General features: G+C 33.8%; 1 protein-coding gene across 14 annotated transcripts in view; it reads right to left on the minus strand.

Annotated features, from left to right (window-relative positions):
- The window catches only part of BCAS3 (BCAS3 microtubule associated cell migration factor), a 591457-nt gene that overhangs the window by 449320 nt on the left and 121193 nt on the right, over positions 1-20944 (minus strand). For all 14 annotated transcript variants that reach the window (XR_007413014.1, XR_007413013.1, XR_003133737.3 and 11 more), the window contains exons 8-9: positions 6312-6419; positions 2911-2987 (exon numbers count right to left, since the gene is read on the minus strand). Coding sequence is in view for 11 of the 14 variants with exons in the window: in XM_025440686.3 (XP_025296471.1) it covers positions 2911-2987; positions 6312-6419 (185 nt within the window). In the remaining 3 variants the exon portion in view is untranslated. The remainder of the gene's footprint in view (positions 1-2910; positions 2988-6311; positions 6420-20944) is intronic.

A 20944-nucleotide genomic window follows, 5' to 3' on the forward strand; every position in this document is an offset into this window, starting at 1 on the left:
AATCTAGTTATTTTATGCTACTTGAAACAAGTCAGTCAGAGAAAGACAAATATATGATTTCACTCATATGTGAAGTTTAAGAAACAAAACAAATGATCAAAGAAGAGACAAACAAACAAAAAAAACCTTAAATACAAAGAACAAACTAGGGGGCAGGGAGGATGGGCGAAAGAGGTAAAAGGATTAAGAGTGCACTTGTTGGGCAGTCCCGGTGGCTCAGCGGTTTAGGGCCACCTTCAGTGTGATCCTGGAGACCCAGGATTGAGTCCCACGTGGGGCTCCATATATGGAGCCTGCTTCTCCCTCAGCCTGTGTCTCTGCCTCTTTCTCTTTCTCTCTTTCTCTCTCTCTCTCATGAATAAATAAACAAAATCTTTTTAAAAAAATTAAAACAATAAAAATAATTTAAAAAGAGTGAACTTGTTATGATAAGCACTGAGTAATGTATAGGATTGCTGTATTACTATATTGTACACCCGAAACTAATAGAACACTGTATGTTCTTGAATTATACTTGAATTAAAAAAATTTTTAAATCTAATGATTTTAAATTGTTCCCATATAATTAGTTTAATTTTTCTTTTAAAATTCTATACTGGGGGAAGCCCCAGTGGCGCAGCGGTTTAGCACCGCCTGCAGCCCAGGGCGTGATCCTGATCGAGTCCCACATCAGGCTCTCTGTATGATGTCTGCTTCTCCCTCTGCCTGTGTCTCTGCCTCTCTCTCTCTCTCTGTCTCTATGAATAAAAAAAAATAAAAATAAAAATAAAAATAAAAATAAAATAAAATAAAATAAAATAAAATAAAATAAAATAAAATAAAATAAAATTCTATACTGGGTATTTAATTACTGAAAATCTATATTTTGTACCTACTTCCAAAAAAACTACATTTTAAATGTGCTCTATAAGATAAAGATTTCTAGTAACTTATTTGTATTTATTAACTTCTCTTCAGACACTGATACCCAACACTTATTACAAAGAAAGAAACAGATCTATTGGCAAGTACAGTATCACTTTCAACATACACAGTCCAGTAGAGCCTAATGTTTAAATAAGGTTTAAATTTCAAGACATACGTTGTCATTTAAATAAACTATCTTAACATATAATGATTTGGAATTTTTTTCCTTCAATTTTACACTCAGCCGAGGCAGCAAAAGCTGTTAGTATGTTTTAAAAAGAAAAAAGAAAGTAGCTCTATGCTCCTGACTTTATTTTAAAAGGTAAAAGCAGCTACCAAGGAATATAGACTCTAGTGTAAAATTACTATGGAGTCACAACTGAGATATTTGACTTGCAGAAGCCAAGACACACATATCTTTGATTAATGATGAAGGGCAGAAGACCACTGATAAAATGTGAGATAAATGCTCAGGAAAACCTGGTATCTGAATCTGGCTGAGGTGCTCATACTCTATCCTGAATCACTGTTCTGTAGTCCATATATATGGAGGTAATGGATAGATTCACATATGGTTCCTTAGACACATTCTGTTTCTCTAATTGTTTTAATTATAATAATGAGTAATATAAATATATTAATGTATAAGACCTGTCTGAGAAGAATATGCTAAAATAGGCCATGTAATATCCAAAGTTTCCCATATTATATATAAAATACATTTGTGAATGAAGATGTTATTAATTAACAAATATATACTCAAAAACTTATTTTCTTACATATAGAATGTGACAATATAAGATCCTGCCTAATGATCTACATTTAATAATTATTAACCATAAATAAATATCTGATCACCATAAAATCAATGACAGCTGGATTAATGTACTCATTCATTCAAGAAATATTTAATGAGAGCCTATACTGTGTTAGTTTAATGTCCCAGGGGCTAGAGATATGAATGGTATACATTAGGCCTTGTGAGAAAACAAAAAATATTTCAGTAAACATGAACTCCATTATTATCTTTGTCGACCTCTGAGACACTATCACAAGTTCAAGGAGACAAGTTGTCATAATTCCTCCTCCTAGTCTACCAAATTATAAACTATGTTACAATAAATTATGAATTATGTGTTATATATTATATATGTTTATAATTACATATAAATGATACTGTATTAGTTATCTCAAGAACATGATCTCTTATCAGATAAGATAATATCTACTACCCAGGAGTTAATACATAGTAGATATTAAGTAAACAATTAATGAATAAGTATGTAAATAGTTGATATTTCAAGAACGACAGCAATATAGCCGGATTCTCTACTTGTAACAAAACAGATCTGTTCTAACAAAACCAACTCTGCAGTAAATTCTAACTCCAGACTTATTTGGACTCATTTCTCGGGATCTCCACCCTGTTGACCTGCCCTACAAATCTTAGACTTGCCTGCCCCTATAAGTGCATGAACCAAATCCTTTCATAAAAAGAATCAGCTGGCCAATTAGTGAGTATGTGTGTGGCTCCAGATTCTGTACTTATTCCTGCACTTTCAAACAGTACTACAAGTTGTGGGAGATGGAAGAAGAAGGAAGAAGAGAAAGAAAGACTGGCCCATTTCTCTTAAGTTTTAAATCCCTCAGGTATCATAATCCAGTTATCTTTTTAAGTAGGTTATGTTAATGAAGTAACTTAACAATGGCTTTGAGAGTAGGAAATAACTACATGAACCTAACTTAATCAAATTACTCACAAGGAGAAACTGAGGCAACACAGTACCAGGCTTGCTCAATAACAAGAAAAAAATGTGTTGTGGGTTGTAAATACATACCATAAAACTAGATAGTAAGTCAGAGATCCACGAAAACACAGGAATATCACAATAATTGAATAACCACAAAATACTGATGTTACTATTACAATCAATAAGTTTGATGATTCTATCAAAAGTATAAACTCAAATGCATATTATAGAAATAAACCAAGTTGATACATACTTGTGACAAAAAATTTTTTTGTGAAAGTACAGCTATCAAAGGCAGCAATTTTCTCCTGCAAGACTACAACGAGGATCCTAAAATTAGAGGGGAAAAAAACAAAAAAAAAAAAAAAGAATGTGAAATTCTGTAAGTTAAATCATAAATAAGCTAAATCATTAGATTTAAAGAAGTATCTACCAATGCAATTTAGGCAAGAAACATCAGCCTCTTAAAATGTAAAAACAGAACCATAAAATCCTTACCATAATCAAGAGGGACATGATTAGAAGAAGAAAAGTCACAGAACTACAGCTCAAAACATTATTTTCCTCTAAATAAAATTTTATTTGCATTCAGTATAAATCAAATAAATCTATCTTCATCAGGAATGTATGAAATCAATAAACTGCTGGCTATTTACTAAAAGTGTTTTTCCAGTGCTGGCTCAAAGTCATGGAATTAAACATAAAATGGATTTATGTACCCTGTCACTTAAAATGATTGCTGAATTTCCTAACACCAGAGAAAAAGAAAGAAAGCAAACTCAGATAACTGTTATTCAATATAAATGAGTCATTTCTGATTGACTCACTATATTAAAAATTAATCAGAATCCGTATGAACTATTATTTCTCCAGGAACCAAGATGCGTAAAAAAAATTAGGAAAATAATTTAGTTATAAAATATTTTATAATCAAATTTCTAAAATACATTCAAAATGTATTTTATTAATTCTGTTTTAGAGTATTTCTCCTGTATAACATTAATACAGAGATCCAAATTTCAAAGTTATTTTAATAATCAAATAAAAGATTATAATTGTTAAATACTTAACATACTCAGAGTATTTTTTCCAAATTTGGGGGAGGTAAATCTGAGTAACAGATGTTAATGATGAGTGGGGAAAAAAGAAAATGTTGTCTTTAACATCCATGCTTTATTAATCTTGTTCATTTGCTAATGCAGAACAAAATCCTTAACACAGCTGACAACACATAATAAATGATTCTGTCATGGCACTTAACGTAAGAAACCAACCAATCATCAGACCCAGGTTAAAAGGCTTAGGGAATCCATAATAAGAAGGTGACAAACTCAAATGAGAGAAATGCAGAAAGAGAGATGAAAAGGTATTCTTATAATCAAGCAGCCCGTCCCCATAATATAGAAACATACAAAATCATTTCCACCAGGATGGTTTAATTTATTATGAATATTGCAAAGTCCAAAAGACTGTGCCATACAGCTGATCTGCCAAACCAACTACAGAATTAACCAGGGAAAGACCTGGTGAATCAGGTTTGACATTTTATAAAGCAAAAGCTAAGCAGTATCCTGAAACCCACAGTATGGCTTTTCTTCTAACTCTTACCACATCTGAATTCGTGCAACTTCTAAGTGAAAAATCAATTTCTAAAAATTACATAAATCAACAGATTTTTTTTGTTTTTGAACATATCTTCATTTTTCTTAAAAAAAGGAGAGAATATGAACCTTTGCTACATCAACCAAATATCCAGAGAATTTCATAATCGCTTTTCATTAATGACATCTCATATTCATAAATCACCTTTGTCTGCTTTTACTCCTACTCACAAGTTTCACAATCACTACTTATGACTATGAAAAGATTAACTGAATTAATTTTCAAGTTAATTTATATCTGTTAAAATAGTAAATGTGCTCATTACTTCACGGCTAAAATTAAAAGTAATAAACACAAAAATATTTGTTATAAGAAAAGTTGGCCTAGGGATCCCTGGGTGGCGCAGCGGTTTGGCGCCTGCCTTTGGCCCAGGGCGCGATCCTGGAGACCCGGGATCGAATCCCACATCGGGCTCCCGGTGCATGGAGCCTGCTTCTCCCTCTGCCTGTGTCTCTGCCTCTCTCTCTCTCTGTGACTATCATAAATAAATAAAAATTAAAAAAAAAAAAAAAGAAAAGTTGGCCTAACTGTATCATCCAGAATCACAGTACTTGGAACAAATGCAGATTTACTATAAGAGTTTAAAAAAATAATGCAAGAAATGCTTTTTTAAACTGTACTGTGTTTTTTCTATTTTCTAGTATATTTGTGTATTTGTAATACAAGTAAATTGGGATGTAAAAATCTTATTTGTACTTAACCTCCCTTTTCAAGTGTATTCAAGTCTCCGTTTGGCTAAAAATGCAAGTAATCTATTTTCTGAGAGCACAAAGGACACTTGAAGAAGAGCTTACATTATATTTTCCCAGGTTAAATATATTACCCACTGGATCCATCCATTCAATAATGTTGATTTTGAATAATTTGATGTGTCATTGGATAATTACATTATCCCAGCAATAATATTTCTGTTTCCTATAATTTTAGTTCAATATTACTTGAAATATAAATATGCATAATAATTAGATCTTCACTATGAACTGCACACTATCACTGAACAGCTTTTCTTTGTCCTATTTCATGTTTTTGTACTTGAATTCGAATACTTTTATCATTAGTATCAAAGCCCACATGTTCTTTTAGTTTATATTTGTCAGGTATGTCTTTACCTTTCTGAGTCACTCTTTGAATCCCTTTAAAATCTAACCAGAGAGTCTTTTATTACAAAATTTATTTTATATTGACACACCATAAATTATTGTGTTTTCCATGTTCCATGTGTTTGCTTTTTGATAAGATGTAAGATTTACAGTTTCCATCCATGACCTCGATCAAGACATTTACCACTGTAGGGCTGTAGTTTTTTCTCAAATATAAAAGGAAATGTTGGGGGGGTTTTTTGGAACAGAAGATTCCTAAAGCCCCTTCCTCCCCTAACGTTCAGTGGCTATAAATTAATTCTTCATTATCATTAGGTCAGGTTCAACCCAGATACAAGTATTTTCCTAGAGATTTCAACAAAACACATTTTAAGAAAGAAAAATCTATCTAGTCCAGGTTTTATCTTTACTATGAAATATAAAGAAATAACAATATTTAAAAGCCATTTTTATTGTTCAGAATATGCTTTGTTTTGATGAATGCTAACAGGAAAGTTATAGTTCGTATCATACCACAGAAGCACATACATTCTATATATTAAAAAGTTACGTTATACATGCAAAAAAGTTCCACAAAGCAATACTTAACCTTTGTACATTTGCTCAGATACCTTTTATTCTTTTCCATTTCTGTTTTTATTTATTTTTTTTTCCATTTCTGTTTTTAAATGGTAGTATGACTCACTAAACTTAATTCACTATTAATGGGTCAAGACTAGAAGTTTGAAAACATTAATTCAGAAACTTAACAGCTACTACATCTGGCAGAATTGAGAGGTATTTTGTGACTTCTTTAAAAAAATAAGTCAAAGACGGTGAATAATACTAGTAGAGCTCTATATGCCCAGGAGGTACCTTACCTTAAACAAGAAACACATTAAGAAATGCTTACCGCTTGTTGCAGTGGAGATCATAGATAGGTGTTTTAAACTGAATAGACTTGACCATCTCCCCAGTACGAAGTGAATATAGATCTACACAACAGTAAGGTGGACTAGTGCTAAAAAAAAAAAAAAAAAAAAAAAAAGACAAAAACCATTATTTTTTAAAACATGGAAGGGCCAGTAAACTCTGCATTTTCTTCTTCTTTTTAAAGATTTTATTTATTTATTTGACACAGAGAGAGAGAGAGCACAAGCAGGGGGAGCAGCAGAGGCAGAGGGCAGTAAGCTCCCTGCTGAGCAAGGAGCCCAAAGCAGGGCTCGATCCCATGGGATCATGACCTGAGCCGAAGGCAGGCACTTAATTGACTGAGCCACCCAGGCGCCCCTACATTTTCTTATTAATATGATTGTAAAACCCCTAATTAACATAATATAAGGAAATTGATTTGAACTATTAAAAAATCATACTATATCCCAATCAACTCATTTCAGAAATGTAAAATTAGGGAAAAAGAAAATGAAACTCACCAAAATATTACTATAGAAAAGAAAAATCATAAGATTATCTTAATAAATGCAGAAGTATTTGATAAAATTAAAAACTTATTCATGACAAACATATCATTAATCTAATACTGTAATAAATAAAATAAAAACTATCAATCATATATAATGGCAAAACACTGAAAATCTTTAAAATCAGGAACTAGACAAGAATATTCATTATTGAACCATATCTACTCAACATAATATGGAAGGTCCTGTACATAAGGCAAGAAAAGAATTACTACAAGGAAGAAATAAAGCTGTCATTATACTGGCTAAGAACTTGACTGTAGAAGTATAAAACTCAATAATACAAATCTGTATGTCAAAATATACATAAAGACAACCCCACAATAGGGGGCACCTGGCTGGTTCGGTTGGTTAAGCATCTGCCTTAGGCTCAGGTCATCAATCCCAGAGTCCTGAGATTGAGCCACGTGTAATCCCTATAGTCAGGCTCCCTGTCTGCTTCTCCCTCTGCCCCTCCCCCTGCTCATGCTTGCACATTCTCACTCCTTCTCTGAAATAAATAAAATCTTATAAAAAAAAAAAAGAAAGACAACCCTACAATAAAGATGAACCATTAATATATGCATTCTTAACATGGACTGTTAATTAATATAGTAATTTATCTCAATACATAAATACAATACAATAAATAAATATTGTATTTATCTAATACAATAGCACCTGTATTTTTATAAATTAAGCACAAACTATTATAAAGTAAAAATTTAAAATATATGTTGAATAAATGAATATACTGAATACCTCAGATTCAGTAAGATTTTGACATATTTACACAAAAAGAAAAGCAAGGCAAATACATTGAAGTATATAACACAGTCTGACAGACTTTCTAAACTTACACAGTTCTACCCTAATAAAAAATCCACCAGAATGACACCTCATTCTACAATGTATATAAATATACATCCACATGATCAAACTTATACTGGAAAGGATAGTAATTAAGACACTGGTTCTCCACGCTAGAACAGAGAGAGATTGATGTTTCCACCTTAACAAAGTAGGAAAAGAAAAGCAAGTTAAATCTAATAAAGTACAATGGGGGAATTAATAATATGATAAGAAGCCAATGAAATGAAACTAGAGTAAGCAAAAGAAAAAAAAATCTATGGAACTAAAAGCTAGTTTTCTGAAATCAATCTATAAAGAAATAATCTGAATATCCCAGTGTCTATATAAAAGAAATTGACCTCATAAGTTAAAACTTCTTACAGTGAAATCCTCAAAAATGGCTTCATTTTGAAAATTCTATCAATTATTTAAACAAAAATGTTTAGATATCATACTAAATAAAAACTTTAAAAAAAACAGTAAAAATAGAACTATCATATGATCCAGCAATTCCACCTCTGGGTACTTAACAACAACAATAAAAAAGACTCACTCAAAAATACACACTGTGCACTGCCATGTTCATTGCAGCACTATTTATAACAGCCAAGACATGGAAGCAACCTGTGTCCATCAATGGATAAATGGATAGAGAAAATGTGATAGATACAGCTATAGATACACAATGTAATATTATCTAGGCATTTTTTTTAAAAAAGGAAATCTTGTCATTTGCAACATGAATAGACCTTTAGGGTATTATACTGAGGGAAGTAAGTCAGACAAAGACAAATAGTATTATGATCTCACTTATATGTGTAATTTTAAAAAGCAAAAAAACCCTAAACTTATCAATACAGAGAACAGACTAGGAGTTGCCAAGATAGGGGTGTGCAAAATGGAAGAAGATGGCCAAAAGGAACAAACATCCAATTATAAGATTAACCAGTCCTGCAGATGTAATTTACAGCATGGCGACTATAGTTAACAATACCATATTATATATTTAAAAGTTGCTCAGAGAGTAGATCTTAAAAGTTCCCATCAAAAGAAAAAAATGGTAACTGTATGGTAATGAATGTTAACTAGACTTACTGTGGTGATCATTTTGCCATATATACAAATATCAAATCATTATATCATTTACCCGAAACTAATATAATGTCATATGGCAATTATATCTCGATTTAAGGGAAAAAAAGGTATTATGACACTAGTCTGAGCATAATAAGGTCAAGGGAACAGAACAGAGTCCATAAATAAACTCACACATACAGCCAAATGATTTTCATCAAAGGTACCATATAAGTAAGTGATGAAAGAACAGTTTTTGAACAAATGTTGCTTTTAAAAACTAGATATTTGCAAGGAAGGAATTAAATTTTCCCCTAAGTAATATAGAAAAATTAACTCAAAATGGATCACAGCTTAAGAACATAAGAACTAAACATAAGAACCAAATAGCTTCTAGAAGAAAATTTAGATAAAATCTATTTCTTAAACAAGAAAAAGAAAGCATGAACAGACATAACTAACATAAAATTATCAAAATTATAAACAAGCAAGTCCCATACTGTGAGAAAATATTTTCAAAAGATGTATCTGACAACAGATTTGTATTCAGAAAAAGAACTCTTATTTTTCAATAACAATACGTACAACACATTTTTTTAATGGCCATAATATTTTTAAAGACACTTTACCAAGGAAGATATAGAGATAGCAACTGAGCACTTGAAAAGATCCTGAACACAGAAATGCAAGTTAAAACCACTATGGCAGTAAGGGATATCACTACACTCACTAGAATGGCTAAAACTTAAAGACTGGTAACATAAGAATGCAAACTAATTAAAACTGTTGCTGTTGGGAATGCAAAATAGTACAGTCACTTTGAAAAACAGTTTAGTGGCTTTTTTTTTCTTAAAGATTCATTTATTTATTTATTCATGAGAGACACAGAGAGAGAGGGGCAGAGACACAGGCAGAGGGAGAAGCAGGCTCCACGCGGGGAGCCTGACATGGGTCCCGAGTCTCCAGGATCACACCCCGGGGTTAAGGCAGAGCTAAATCACTGAGCCACCTGGCTGCCCCGTTTAGCAGCTTTTTATACATTAAACGTAGCCTACCATATATGTCTAGGTAATCTGTTATTCATAATAACAAAACACCTAAATGTAGACCAATAAATGAGTACATATATGGTGATTATTGAGGCAATGGAATATTATTCAGCAGTATTATAGAATGAGTTATCCATACAACAACATAAATGAATCTCAACATCATTATGAAGTGAAAAAAAGCCAGATACAAAGTCTACATACTTTATAGGTCCCTTTCAAGGAAAAGGTAGAAGCGCAAAACTATAATTATAGGAAGCAGAGCAGTGGTTGCCACAGGGCAGGGAAAGAGTTAAGTAAAGTGCTATGAAAAGATTTGGGGGGTGATGGAAACAGTGCTGTGTCTTGATTATGGAGGGTGCTTACGCAACTGTGTACAACTGTGTGGCAAAACTGGAGGTGGGGAAAAACCTAATAAAACCTGAACTTCAATCTCTCAAAATGACACAAGGCAAAAATTCTTTTCTTAATGTTCCCAACTAATTAATCCAGTCCTCTGCTGAGAAGCAATGAGTTAATAATGAATGAAATCTAACATTTTGCCAGACCAACTGGGAAGGAAAAACAGCTTGTCACCTTCAATTAGCAGCTCATTATAGCTACAGTACACTAGAAACATGAATTCTGATCATTTCACTGGCATCCATACAATGTCACAACTGAGATTCTTCTGCAGAAAACCTTTAATAGAAGTGGACAAAACAAATGCTATGAAGGCTCAATTTAGAGTTGACCAAACAAGATTTGGTAGAATTGAAAAATCTATTTATATACAGGAAAAAAACTCTCTAACAGAAAAAGATAATTCTTTTAAAACAAGAGTTTTCAGAAAGTCATACATTCATAAAGGAGTCATGCTATTTGCCAATAACACAGTTGTGTACACGCCTGACATAGCCTTTTGTTCTCTATTTTCTCTCCTTTTAAAAGCCTTAACTATTTTCCTGCGACACAGCAAGACAATCTTAATTTTCCTCATGGATAGGCTGATGAGAAATCTTTCCATAACATCAGCAGTATGCATGCCCCATAACGAAAGGACACGTGTTAAACTAAAACTAAAGTATATAGACACGAAATAAGCTTTTACTTTGTACTCTAGTATACACCAGACAGTGCCACAAGAAAGTTGTATATAGAATGAGTCTTCATTAGATTTCTAGAACTCAAATGGTTCAACATTTTTACAGGTTTGCATCTGATATTTAAATATAAAGCTATGACTTAACTTTACAATAAACCTAATTAATGCTTTAAGAAAAAAAGTTCCACATAGAAATGTTGAGAGCCAAATTTAAAATGTAACAACATAGTGCAAACAAACAGAAGCTGGAAAAAAAAAAAGCAGGAATGATGCAATTTTTATTAATAAATGGTTGGTTCAGAAACTCTAATTGTGGTCCCAGCATCTGTCTTTCTAATACATAGATATCAACATACATAGTGTAAAGTTACTTTTCAAGATAAATATAAAATAGAAATGAACACAACTGTCCTTAACTAACCTTCTCTTTAAGTAGTTTGTTTTATAGTGAGTAACCAAGAACAAAAGCTGAAAAATTTTGCATCAGAATGATCTGCTACCTAGTGTACCCATGACCTATATCCAGGAGGGAATTTTTTTTTTTAAGATTTTATTTATTTATTCATGATAGACAGAGAGACAGAGAGAGAGGCAAAGACACAGGCAGAGGAAGAAGCAGGCTCCATGCAAGGAGTCCGATATGGGACTTGATCCCAGGACTCCCAGGATCATGCCCTGGGCCAAAGGCAGGCGCTAAACCGCTGAGCCACCCAGGGATCCCCCCAGGAAGTAAATTATTAAGCTTTTATTAGGGAGGGAAAAGTCCTCCCACAGTCAATGTGATGATGGTATTTACATAGTTCATTCATTTCAGTGAAGTGCGTTGATGAGAACTATTTGAGAAGCAAATTTTTTTAAAAAGCTTCCATTACAGAAAATTCAATGCTTAGGGGCATCTAGGCGGCTCAGCTGGTTAATCATCTTCCTCTGGCTCAGGTTGTGATTCCAGGGTCCTGGGATGGAGCTCTGAGTTGGGCTCCCTGCTCAGCAGGAAGCCTGCTTCTCTTTCTGTCCCTCCCTCCTACTCTGCTGTCTCTCACTCTCTCTCTCTTAAATAAATAAATAAAATCTTAAAAAAAAAAAGAAAGAAGAAAATGCAATGGTTAAATTAATCAGTAAGGAACTATAAAACAACAGATTTCTTAAAAGAAAAAATACTGAAAATATTATAAATATTTCCATCTAAATATCTTGTCTACTCCAGTATTTCTTAGTTTCTCTGTAATACTATTCAACACATTAAAAAATATTGCCAATATAAATATACTTATTTTTAGAGCAGTTTGTTTCAAGCAAAATTGAGTAGAAGATATAAAGATTTTCCATATAATCTTCCCATCATTCATGCACAGACTACCCTTTACCAACATCCCCCATCAGAATAAGATGTTTACTATAAATGATGAACCTACAATGACATATAATCACCCAAAGTCCACAGCTTACTCTTGGTATTGTACATTCTATGGTTTTAGACAAATTTATAATGACATATATCTAATATTATACTACCATGAAAAACAGACTCACTACCCTAAAATTCCTGTACGCTTTGCCTATTCATCTCTCCTTCAACCCCCCTGGAAAACACTAATCTTTTTACTATCTCCATAGTTTTGCCTTTCCTAGAAAGTAGAGTTAAAATTATAGAGGATGTAGCCTTTACAGACTGACTTCTTTCGCTTAGTAATGTGCATTTGACACTGTTCTCCATTTCTTTTTCTGGCTTGATAGCTCATTTCAGTCCTGATTAACATTCCATTACCTGGATGTACCACAGTTTCTTTATCCATTCATCTGCCGAAGGATATCTTGATTGTTCCATGTTCTAGCAATTATAAATAAAACTAATATAAACATCTGTGTGCGCTATTTTGTGCAAATATAAATCTCCAACTCCTTTGGGTAAATACCAAGCAAAGTAATTTCATGGATCATATCATATGGCAAGAGTTTAGCTTTGTATGAAACTGCCAAACTATCAACGTGGTTTTGTTATTTTGCATTCCTACTAGAAATGAATGAGAGCTCCTGTTGCTCACTATCTTACCAGCATTTGTTGTTGTTAGTTTTCTGGATTTTGGCTATTCTAATAAGTGTGAAACAGCATCTCATTGTTGTTTTAATTTGAATTTCCCTGATGATATAAGATATGGAGCATTTTTTTAAAAGATTTTATTTATTTATTCATGAGACACACAGAGAGAGAGAGGCAGAGACACAGGCAGAGGGAGAAGTAGGCTCCATGCAGGGAGCCTGACGTGGGACTCGATCCTAGGTCTCCAGAATCAGGCCCTGGGCTGAAGGTGGCGCTAAACCGCTGAGCCACCAGGGCTGCCCCTAGAGCATATTTTCATATGTTCATTTGACAACTATATATTATGTTTGAGGTAAGATCTTTTGCCCAATTTTTAATCAGGTTTTTCATTTTCTTATTGTTGGGTTTTAAGAGGTCTCTATATATTTTGGAAACTATCCTTTATCAGGTATGTATTTTTCTATAGAGCTACCCTACGACAGAGCAATTGCACTCCTGGGTATTTACCCCAAAGACAGAGATGCAGTGAAACACTGGGACACCTGCCCCCCCCCAATGTTTATAGCAGCAATGTCCACAATACCCAAACCGTGGAAGAAGCCTCGATGTCCATCGACAGATGAATGGATAAAAAAGACATGGTGAAAAAAAAAAAAAAAAAGAAGACATGTATATATATATATATATATATATATATACACACACACACACACACACACACACTGGAATATTATTCAGCCATTAAAAGGACAAATACCTACCATTTGCTTATATATATATATATATATATAGAAGAGGATAAGGGATAAAATGGAAAACAGCAGATAAAAAGAACTGAACATAGATTCAATTTATAAAAATATATAGTATTGAGGAAATTCTGCCTCAAGACTGTAGCATCAGGGGATCCCTGGGTGGCTCAGCGGTTTCGCGCCTGCCTTTGGCCCAGGGTACGATCCTGGAGTCCCGGGATCGGGTCCCGCGTCGGGCTCCGGGCATGGCACCTGCTTCTCTCTCTGCCTGTGTCTCTGCCTCTCTCTCTCTATGTCTATTATAAATAAATAAAAATAAATATTAAAAAAAAAAGACTGTAGCATCAACCCTGCCTGATAGTTTCCAGCCTGCCAGCTTACCTTATTCCTTACCTGTGAGTGCTCACAATCAGGTAAGCCAATTCTTTTACATGAAAAATCAGACTGAATTATTATATTGTACAAAAACTAATATAACACTGTATACTAGAATTAAAATAATTTTTTAAAAAAAGAAAACTCCAGAAACAAAATTTAAATTAAAAAGCAATAAAATAAATAAAAAATAAAAATAAAATGAAGAAGAAAGAAAAAAACATGTGTGTGGGTGTGGGTGTGTACCCCACTGTATGGGGTAATCAAGAATATAATACACATGCCCAGAGCCAGATGCTTGCTCAAAAAAAATTGCAAGGACACAATTTGCATCTCTGGCTAAGTCTTTGACTCTGCAACAAGCTGGAGATGAAGGCTAAGGAAGTGTTACAGATGCTATCACTACACACTCAAGGACCATCCCAGCTCAGTACAAATATGCAAATCTTATTTATATTTTTCTTGTTTGTGTCTGCCATTTAAGCAAATCTCTGTCAGATCACTGTCCAATTGCCAGATACAGAGGTTTCAGTAATCATGTAAGACAGACATAGTCTTTACAAAAAGAGTTTAGAAAAAGCCACTAAACAATGGTTGGATGCAGGTCAAAACAGCATACTCCAGAGAGGAGAACAATCTGATGTTTGGAGTTGCAAATTACATTATTCAAATGCCCACTGTTCAACAAAAAATTACAAGGCACACAAAGAACCAGGAAAGTAAAGTATAGCCTATTCATAGAAACAAACTGACAGAAACTAACACTGAGGAAACCCAGACATTGTACTTAGTATGCAAAGAATATATATCAATTGACTTAAATATCATGCTCAAAGAGCTAAAAGAAAATACAGAGAGGAAGATAAACTTCAAACTGAGAACATCAATAAAGATCTAGGAATTACGAAACAGAAACCACATAGAAATAATGAAACTGAAAAATACAATAATGAAAATGGAAAACACACTAAAGGTTTCAGAAGTGTATCTGAATATCAGAATAGGCAGAAGATAGAATGTGCAAACTTGAAAATAAGACAACTGATATTACACATCAGAGGAAAATTAAAAAAGAATGAAGAAAAATAAACACAGCTTATGAGCAACATTACAAATCAACTAAACAGGGATCCCTGGGTGGCGCAGCAGTTTGGCACCTGCCTTTGGCCCAGGGCGCAATCTTGGAGACCCGGGATCGAATCCCACGTCGGGCTCCCGGTGCATGGAGCCTGCTTCTGCCTCTGCCTATGTCTCTGCCTCTCTCTCTCTCTCTCTCTCTCTCTGTGTGTGTGACTATCATAAATAAATAAAAATTTAAAAAAGAAAGTAAAAAAAAAAAATCAACTAAACATAACCAACTTATAGAAGACTCCACTCAACAGAATACTCATTCTTCTGAAGTGTACATGGAACATTCTACAGGATATACCATATGTTAGCCACATAACAAGTCTCAATAAATTTAAAAACAATGAAAACAAGCTTTCTAACCAAAGTGGAGTGAAATTGTTAATCAAAACCAGAAGGAAAACTGGAAATTCACAAATATGTTGAATTAAACAATAACCTCTTAAATAATCACTGGGCCACAAATATGTGGAATTAAATAATAAACTCCTTAACAATCAGCACCATATTAATGGAATGTGGGGTAGGGGGGATACATGATTATCTCAACTGATACAGAAAAAGCATTTCCCAAAATTCAACATCCTTTCATGATAAAAACATATAAGAAACTAGCAATAAAAGGAAATTTCCAAATATGATAAAGGGCATTTATGAAACACCCATAGCTAACATTATACTCAATGGCAAAAGACTGAATGTCTTCCCCCTAAGATCAGGAAAAAGAAAAGGATATCCACTTTTAACACTGCTATTCAACATTGTATTGAAAGACCTAGCAAAAGCAATTAGGCAAGAAAAAGAAATAGAAAGCTTCTAAATTGGAAAAGAAGTTTTACTAACTAACTCTATTCACAGGCAACAACATGATCAAATATATTTTTAAAAGTCCCAAAGAATCCACAAAATAATACTAGAACTAGAATAAATTGAGGAAAGTTGCAGGGTACAAGATCAACACATAAAACAGTAATTATCAATCACAAAAAGAGAAATTAAGGAAGCAATTTCATTAACAAGAACAATGCAATCTCTATCAAAATTCCAATTTCTGCCCCTTTTTTACAGAAATGAAAAGCAAACCTAATTCCTAAATGGAATTGCAAAAGGCTCATAATAGCCTAACAGTACTGAAAAAGAACAAACTTGGCAGATTCACATTTCCCAACTGCAAACTTACAACAAAGCAATTTTAATCAAAACACTGTGATACTGACATAACATCAAATATATAAATGAATGGAATTCAGATTCCAGAAATAAACACATACCTCTATGAACAATTCGTTTTCAAAAAAGTTGCCAAATCTATTCAATGGGGGGGGAAAGAGTATCTTCAAGAAGTGGTGCTGGGTAAACTGAAAGCTCACATGCAAAAGAATGAAGTAGGACTCTATCTTATATCATATGTAAAAATTAACTCAAAATGGATTAAAGGCTTAAATATAAGATCTAAAACTGTAAAATTCTTAGAAGGAAATATAGAGAAATCTTCAGGACCCTGAATTTGGCAGTATTCTTAGATATGACACCAAAAGTACAAGCAACAAAAGAAAAAATACATAAATTGGATTATATCAATATTGGAAACTTCTGTGCATCAAAGGGCATTATCAAGAAAGTGAAAAGATTGGGAGAAGATATTTGCAAATGACATATCAGATAAAGGGCTAATTTCTAAAATCTATAAAGAACTTATTAAATTCAACACCCAAAACCCATAAAATCCAATCAAGAAGTGGGCAAAAGACACATTTCTCCAAAGAAGACATACAAACGGCCAACAGACACATGAAAAAATGCTCAACATCACTCATCAACAGGGAAATACAAATCAAAACCACAATGAGATACCACCCCACACTGTCAGAATGGCTAAAATTAGCAACTCAGGAAACAACAGTTGTTGACATGTATGCATAGAAATGGCAACCCTCTTATACTGTTGGTGGGAATGCAAACTGGTATAGCCACTCTGGAAAACAGTATGGAGGTTCCTCAAAAAGTTAAAAATAGAATTACCCTACAACCCAGCAACTACACTACTATTTATCCAAAAGACACAAAAATAGTCATTTGAAGGGGCACAGGCCCCCCCAGTGTTTACAGCAGCAATGTCCACAATTGCCAAAATATGGAAAGAACCCAGATGTCTATCGACAGATGAATGAAGATGTACCATATATATGTATACACATAACAAGTACATATGTATACACATACACACACACACACACACACACACACATACACACATACACACACACAATAGACTATTGCTCAGCCTTAAAAAAAGAATGGAATCTTGCCATTTGCAATGATGTGGCTAGAACTAGAGTGTATTATGTTTAGTGAAACAAGTCAGAGAAAGACAAATATCATATGATTTCACTCATATGTGGAATTTAAGAAACAAAACAGAGAACATAAGGGAAGGGAAAGAAAAATAAGATAAAAACAGAAAGATAAGCAAACCATAAGAGACTCTTAACACTAAGGAACAAACTGAGGGTTGCTGGAGGTGAGGTGAGTAGGCAGTTGGGATAACTGGGTGATGGGTATTAAGGAGGGTACAAGATGTAATGAACACTTGGTGCTATATGCAACTGATGAATCATTAAACTCTACCCTGAAACTAATAATACACTATATGTTAACTAAGCTGAATTTAAATTTTTTTAAAAAAATGAAAAGACTACCTGAAAAAAGAGACAATATTTGCAAATCAGGGATAAGATAAAGGTCTAGTATCCAGAATATATTCAATTCTTACTATTCAATAAGATGACAAACAACCTGTATTTACAAAAGGGCAAAAGATACGATTAGACATTTCTCCAAGAAAAACAGAGATACGGCCAAAAAACATATGAAAAGATGCAGAACATCATTAATTACTAGGGAAATGCAAATCAAAGCCACAATGAGATACCACTTCCCACCCACTAGGTTGGTCATAGTAAAACAACTGAAAAAAAGCAAGCATTAGCAAGGACGTAGAGAAAGTGAAACCCTGCTCCATTGCTGGTGGGAATGTAAAATAGTACAGTTTCTGTGGAAAACAGTTTGATGGCTCTTTAAAAAGCTAGACACAGAACTGCCATAGGACCCAGTAATTCTGCTCCAAGGTGTATATCCATAAGAAATGAAAGCATATGTCCACAAAAACATATACATGAACATTCATATCAACATTATTCATAACCACCACAAAGTACCAAAAAAGCCATACATCCCTTACTGATGAAAGCATAAACAAATTGCGGTATACACATATGATCTAATATTATATAGCCTTAAATGGAATGAAGTTCCAATTATATGACATTCTGGAAAAGGCAAATTTATGAAGACAGTAAAAAGATCAGTGCTTGCCAGAAGCTGAGGGAAGAAGGGATAAATAGGCAGAGCATAGAGAGGATTTTTAGGGCAGTGAAAATACTCTGCTTGATACAATAATGATAGGTACATGCCATTTTCCAGTCTGAGAAACACAGACTAGAAATAATATTATTAAACAAGACAGTCAATGGGGGCATCTTTGTGTATATATTCAACCATATTGACAGAAAAAGTTGATAAATAAGTAGAAAGGAAAAACTTAACCTAGAGGATGGACCCTGGGACAAAACGACATTTCAAAAACATTACAATATTTTTATGCTCATTAAAATTATTTATTTTCAAGTTTCCAATATATTGTGATCTTGTTCAAGCCACTAATGACATTATCATTCATTTTTAATGCCCTCACTATGTGCCTAGAATATAATATACTGTCAGTAAATATTTTTGAAGGAGTAATCAGAATGGATGAAGGAAACAAGATGTTCAAAAACAGAGTGTAATGAGCAGTACCCATAATTAGGGACTATAAGCATGGGGATTTGCGATCTATTTCATTGTACCACACTCAAAGGTTACAGACTTAAAAATCTATCTATTTTGCCAGAGTAATCTTCCTAAACAATACCTCTAAATCATTTATTCCTGTTTTAGAAACTATTAAAGACATCTCCTTGTCATAAAGCTCCGCCCTTCATCTAAGCAAATAAAGCCCTCTATGACACAGACTCAATTCTTTTAAAATATTTATTTGACACTCTCTTCTTTCAACTTGTACTCCAGCCCATGCGCCATTAGTATCTTCTTTACTAATGGTCCTTATCTACCTGGCTCTCTTCCATTCCCATCTTTACACACCTAAGTCTCAAAAATTCTTCAGACTGACTACAATGGCATCCTCCTAGCTTGAAGTACTTGCTTCTTTCTTTGAAATCTCATGATACTTTTACCCACAGGTCAATTTAAAGATCTCCCAGACATAATCAACTTAATAAGAAATGACCAATTAACCATTCCATGAGTGATTGGCAGTCTTAAAAGGCCATGCTCTTTACTATAAAGGCCCTCCCCTTATATGACCAGAGAAGTATCTGACATAAGGACAAGCAACATATGGGTACGTGTAAATTATAAAACTGTATCCATATATAGATATACCACAACACCTTAAAAAGGAAAAAAAGAAAAAATATTCGGAGAACAGAGGATTATAGGTGATATAATCAGTGTATCCTAATACCTCACCTATCATATATTTAAAATAGTTAAAGAGCAATAAAATAATAGAGCAATATGGAAGTACACAATGAACAAAAAATGAAGTGTCAAAATTAGGCATTATTCTCAAAATTATGGAAGAGAATCATTGCTTTTTATTTTTTACTAATTTATTCATTTGATAAATTTAGTTATCTCTGTGCTAGGTAATCTGAACAAAACAGGCCAAAGTTCTTTCCCTCACTGAGCATATTCCAGTAGATGAAGACAAATATAAACACATAAATAAATAAAATAGGGCTGCCTAGATGTCTCAGTCAGTTAGGTACCTGCCTTCAGCTCAGGTCATGATTCCAGAGTCCTGGAATGGAGTCCCAAGTTGGACTCTCTGCTCAGCAGGGAGCCTGCTTCTCCCTCTCCCTATCCCTCTCCTGCTCTCCCTGCTTGTGCACTCTCTCTCTCTGTCAAATAAATAAAAATATTTTTAAAATTTTTAAAAAATAAGTGAAATAAGCCAAATGATAAGTGTTGATGAATAGTATGAATAAAGCAGGTTAAAAGAATAAGTGCAGGGGAGGAAAGAATATGCATCACTGTCCAAACAGTCTTACGAGGATTAGACAGGAAGAATTAGAAATGACCCAAGGGTACTGGTTTCTTCTGATGACTATTATGAACCTGTAAAAAGGGCACAATCTGTCATGATGGTCACAAGGTCACAACCGTGTGGCTAAGACTGTAGAGAGAAGAGCAAGAGAGCACATCTCGTCTGGATTATGGAGATGGGATCTCCTCTTAACTTCACTGAACAATGATACAGACACTAGGGAAATAGGAATTACATATTTTAAGCCAATTTTTTTAAAAAATGAATACTATATAAAACAAAGCAATCAAAAAAGGCACATAAAAATTAACAAAATTAAGAGAATATAAAAATCAAAGTAGGGGAGTATTACTAGGAAATTTTGTATTTTAAAAGAAAGCCAGGCTGTAGGGCAGCCTTGGTGGCACAGCGGTTTGGCGCCGCCTGCAGCCTGGGGTGTGATCCTGGAGACCTGGGATCGAGTCCCACGTCGGGCTCTCTGTATGATGCCTGCTCCTCCCTCTGCCTGTGTCTCTGCCTCTCTCTCTCTCTCTCTCTGTGTCTATGAATAAATAAATAAAATCT

This window comes from Canis lupus, chromosome 9 (assembly GCF_003254725.2).
Source record: "Canis lupus dingo isolate Sandy chromosome 9, ASM325472v2, whole genome shotgun sequence".
NCBI lineage: Eukaryota > Metazoa > Chordata > Mammalia > Carnivora > Canidae > Canis > Canis lupus.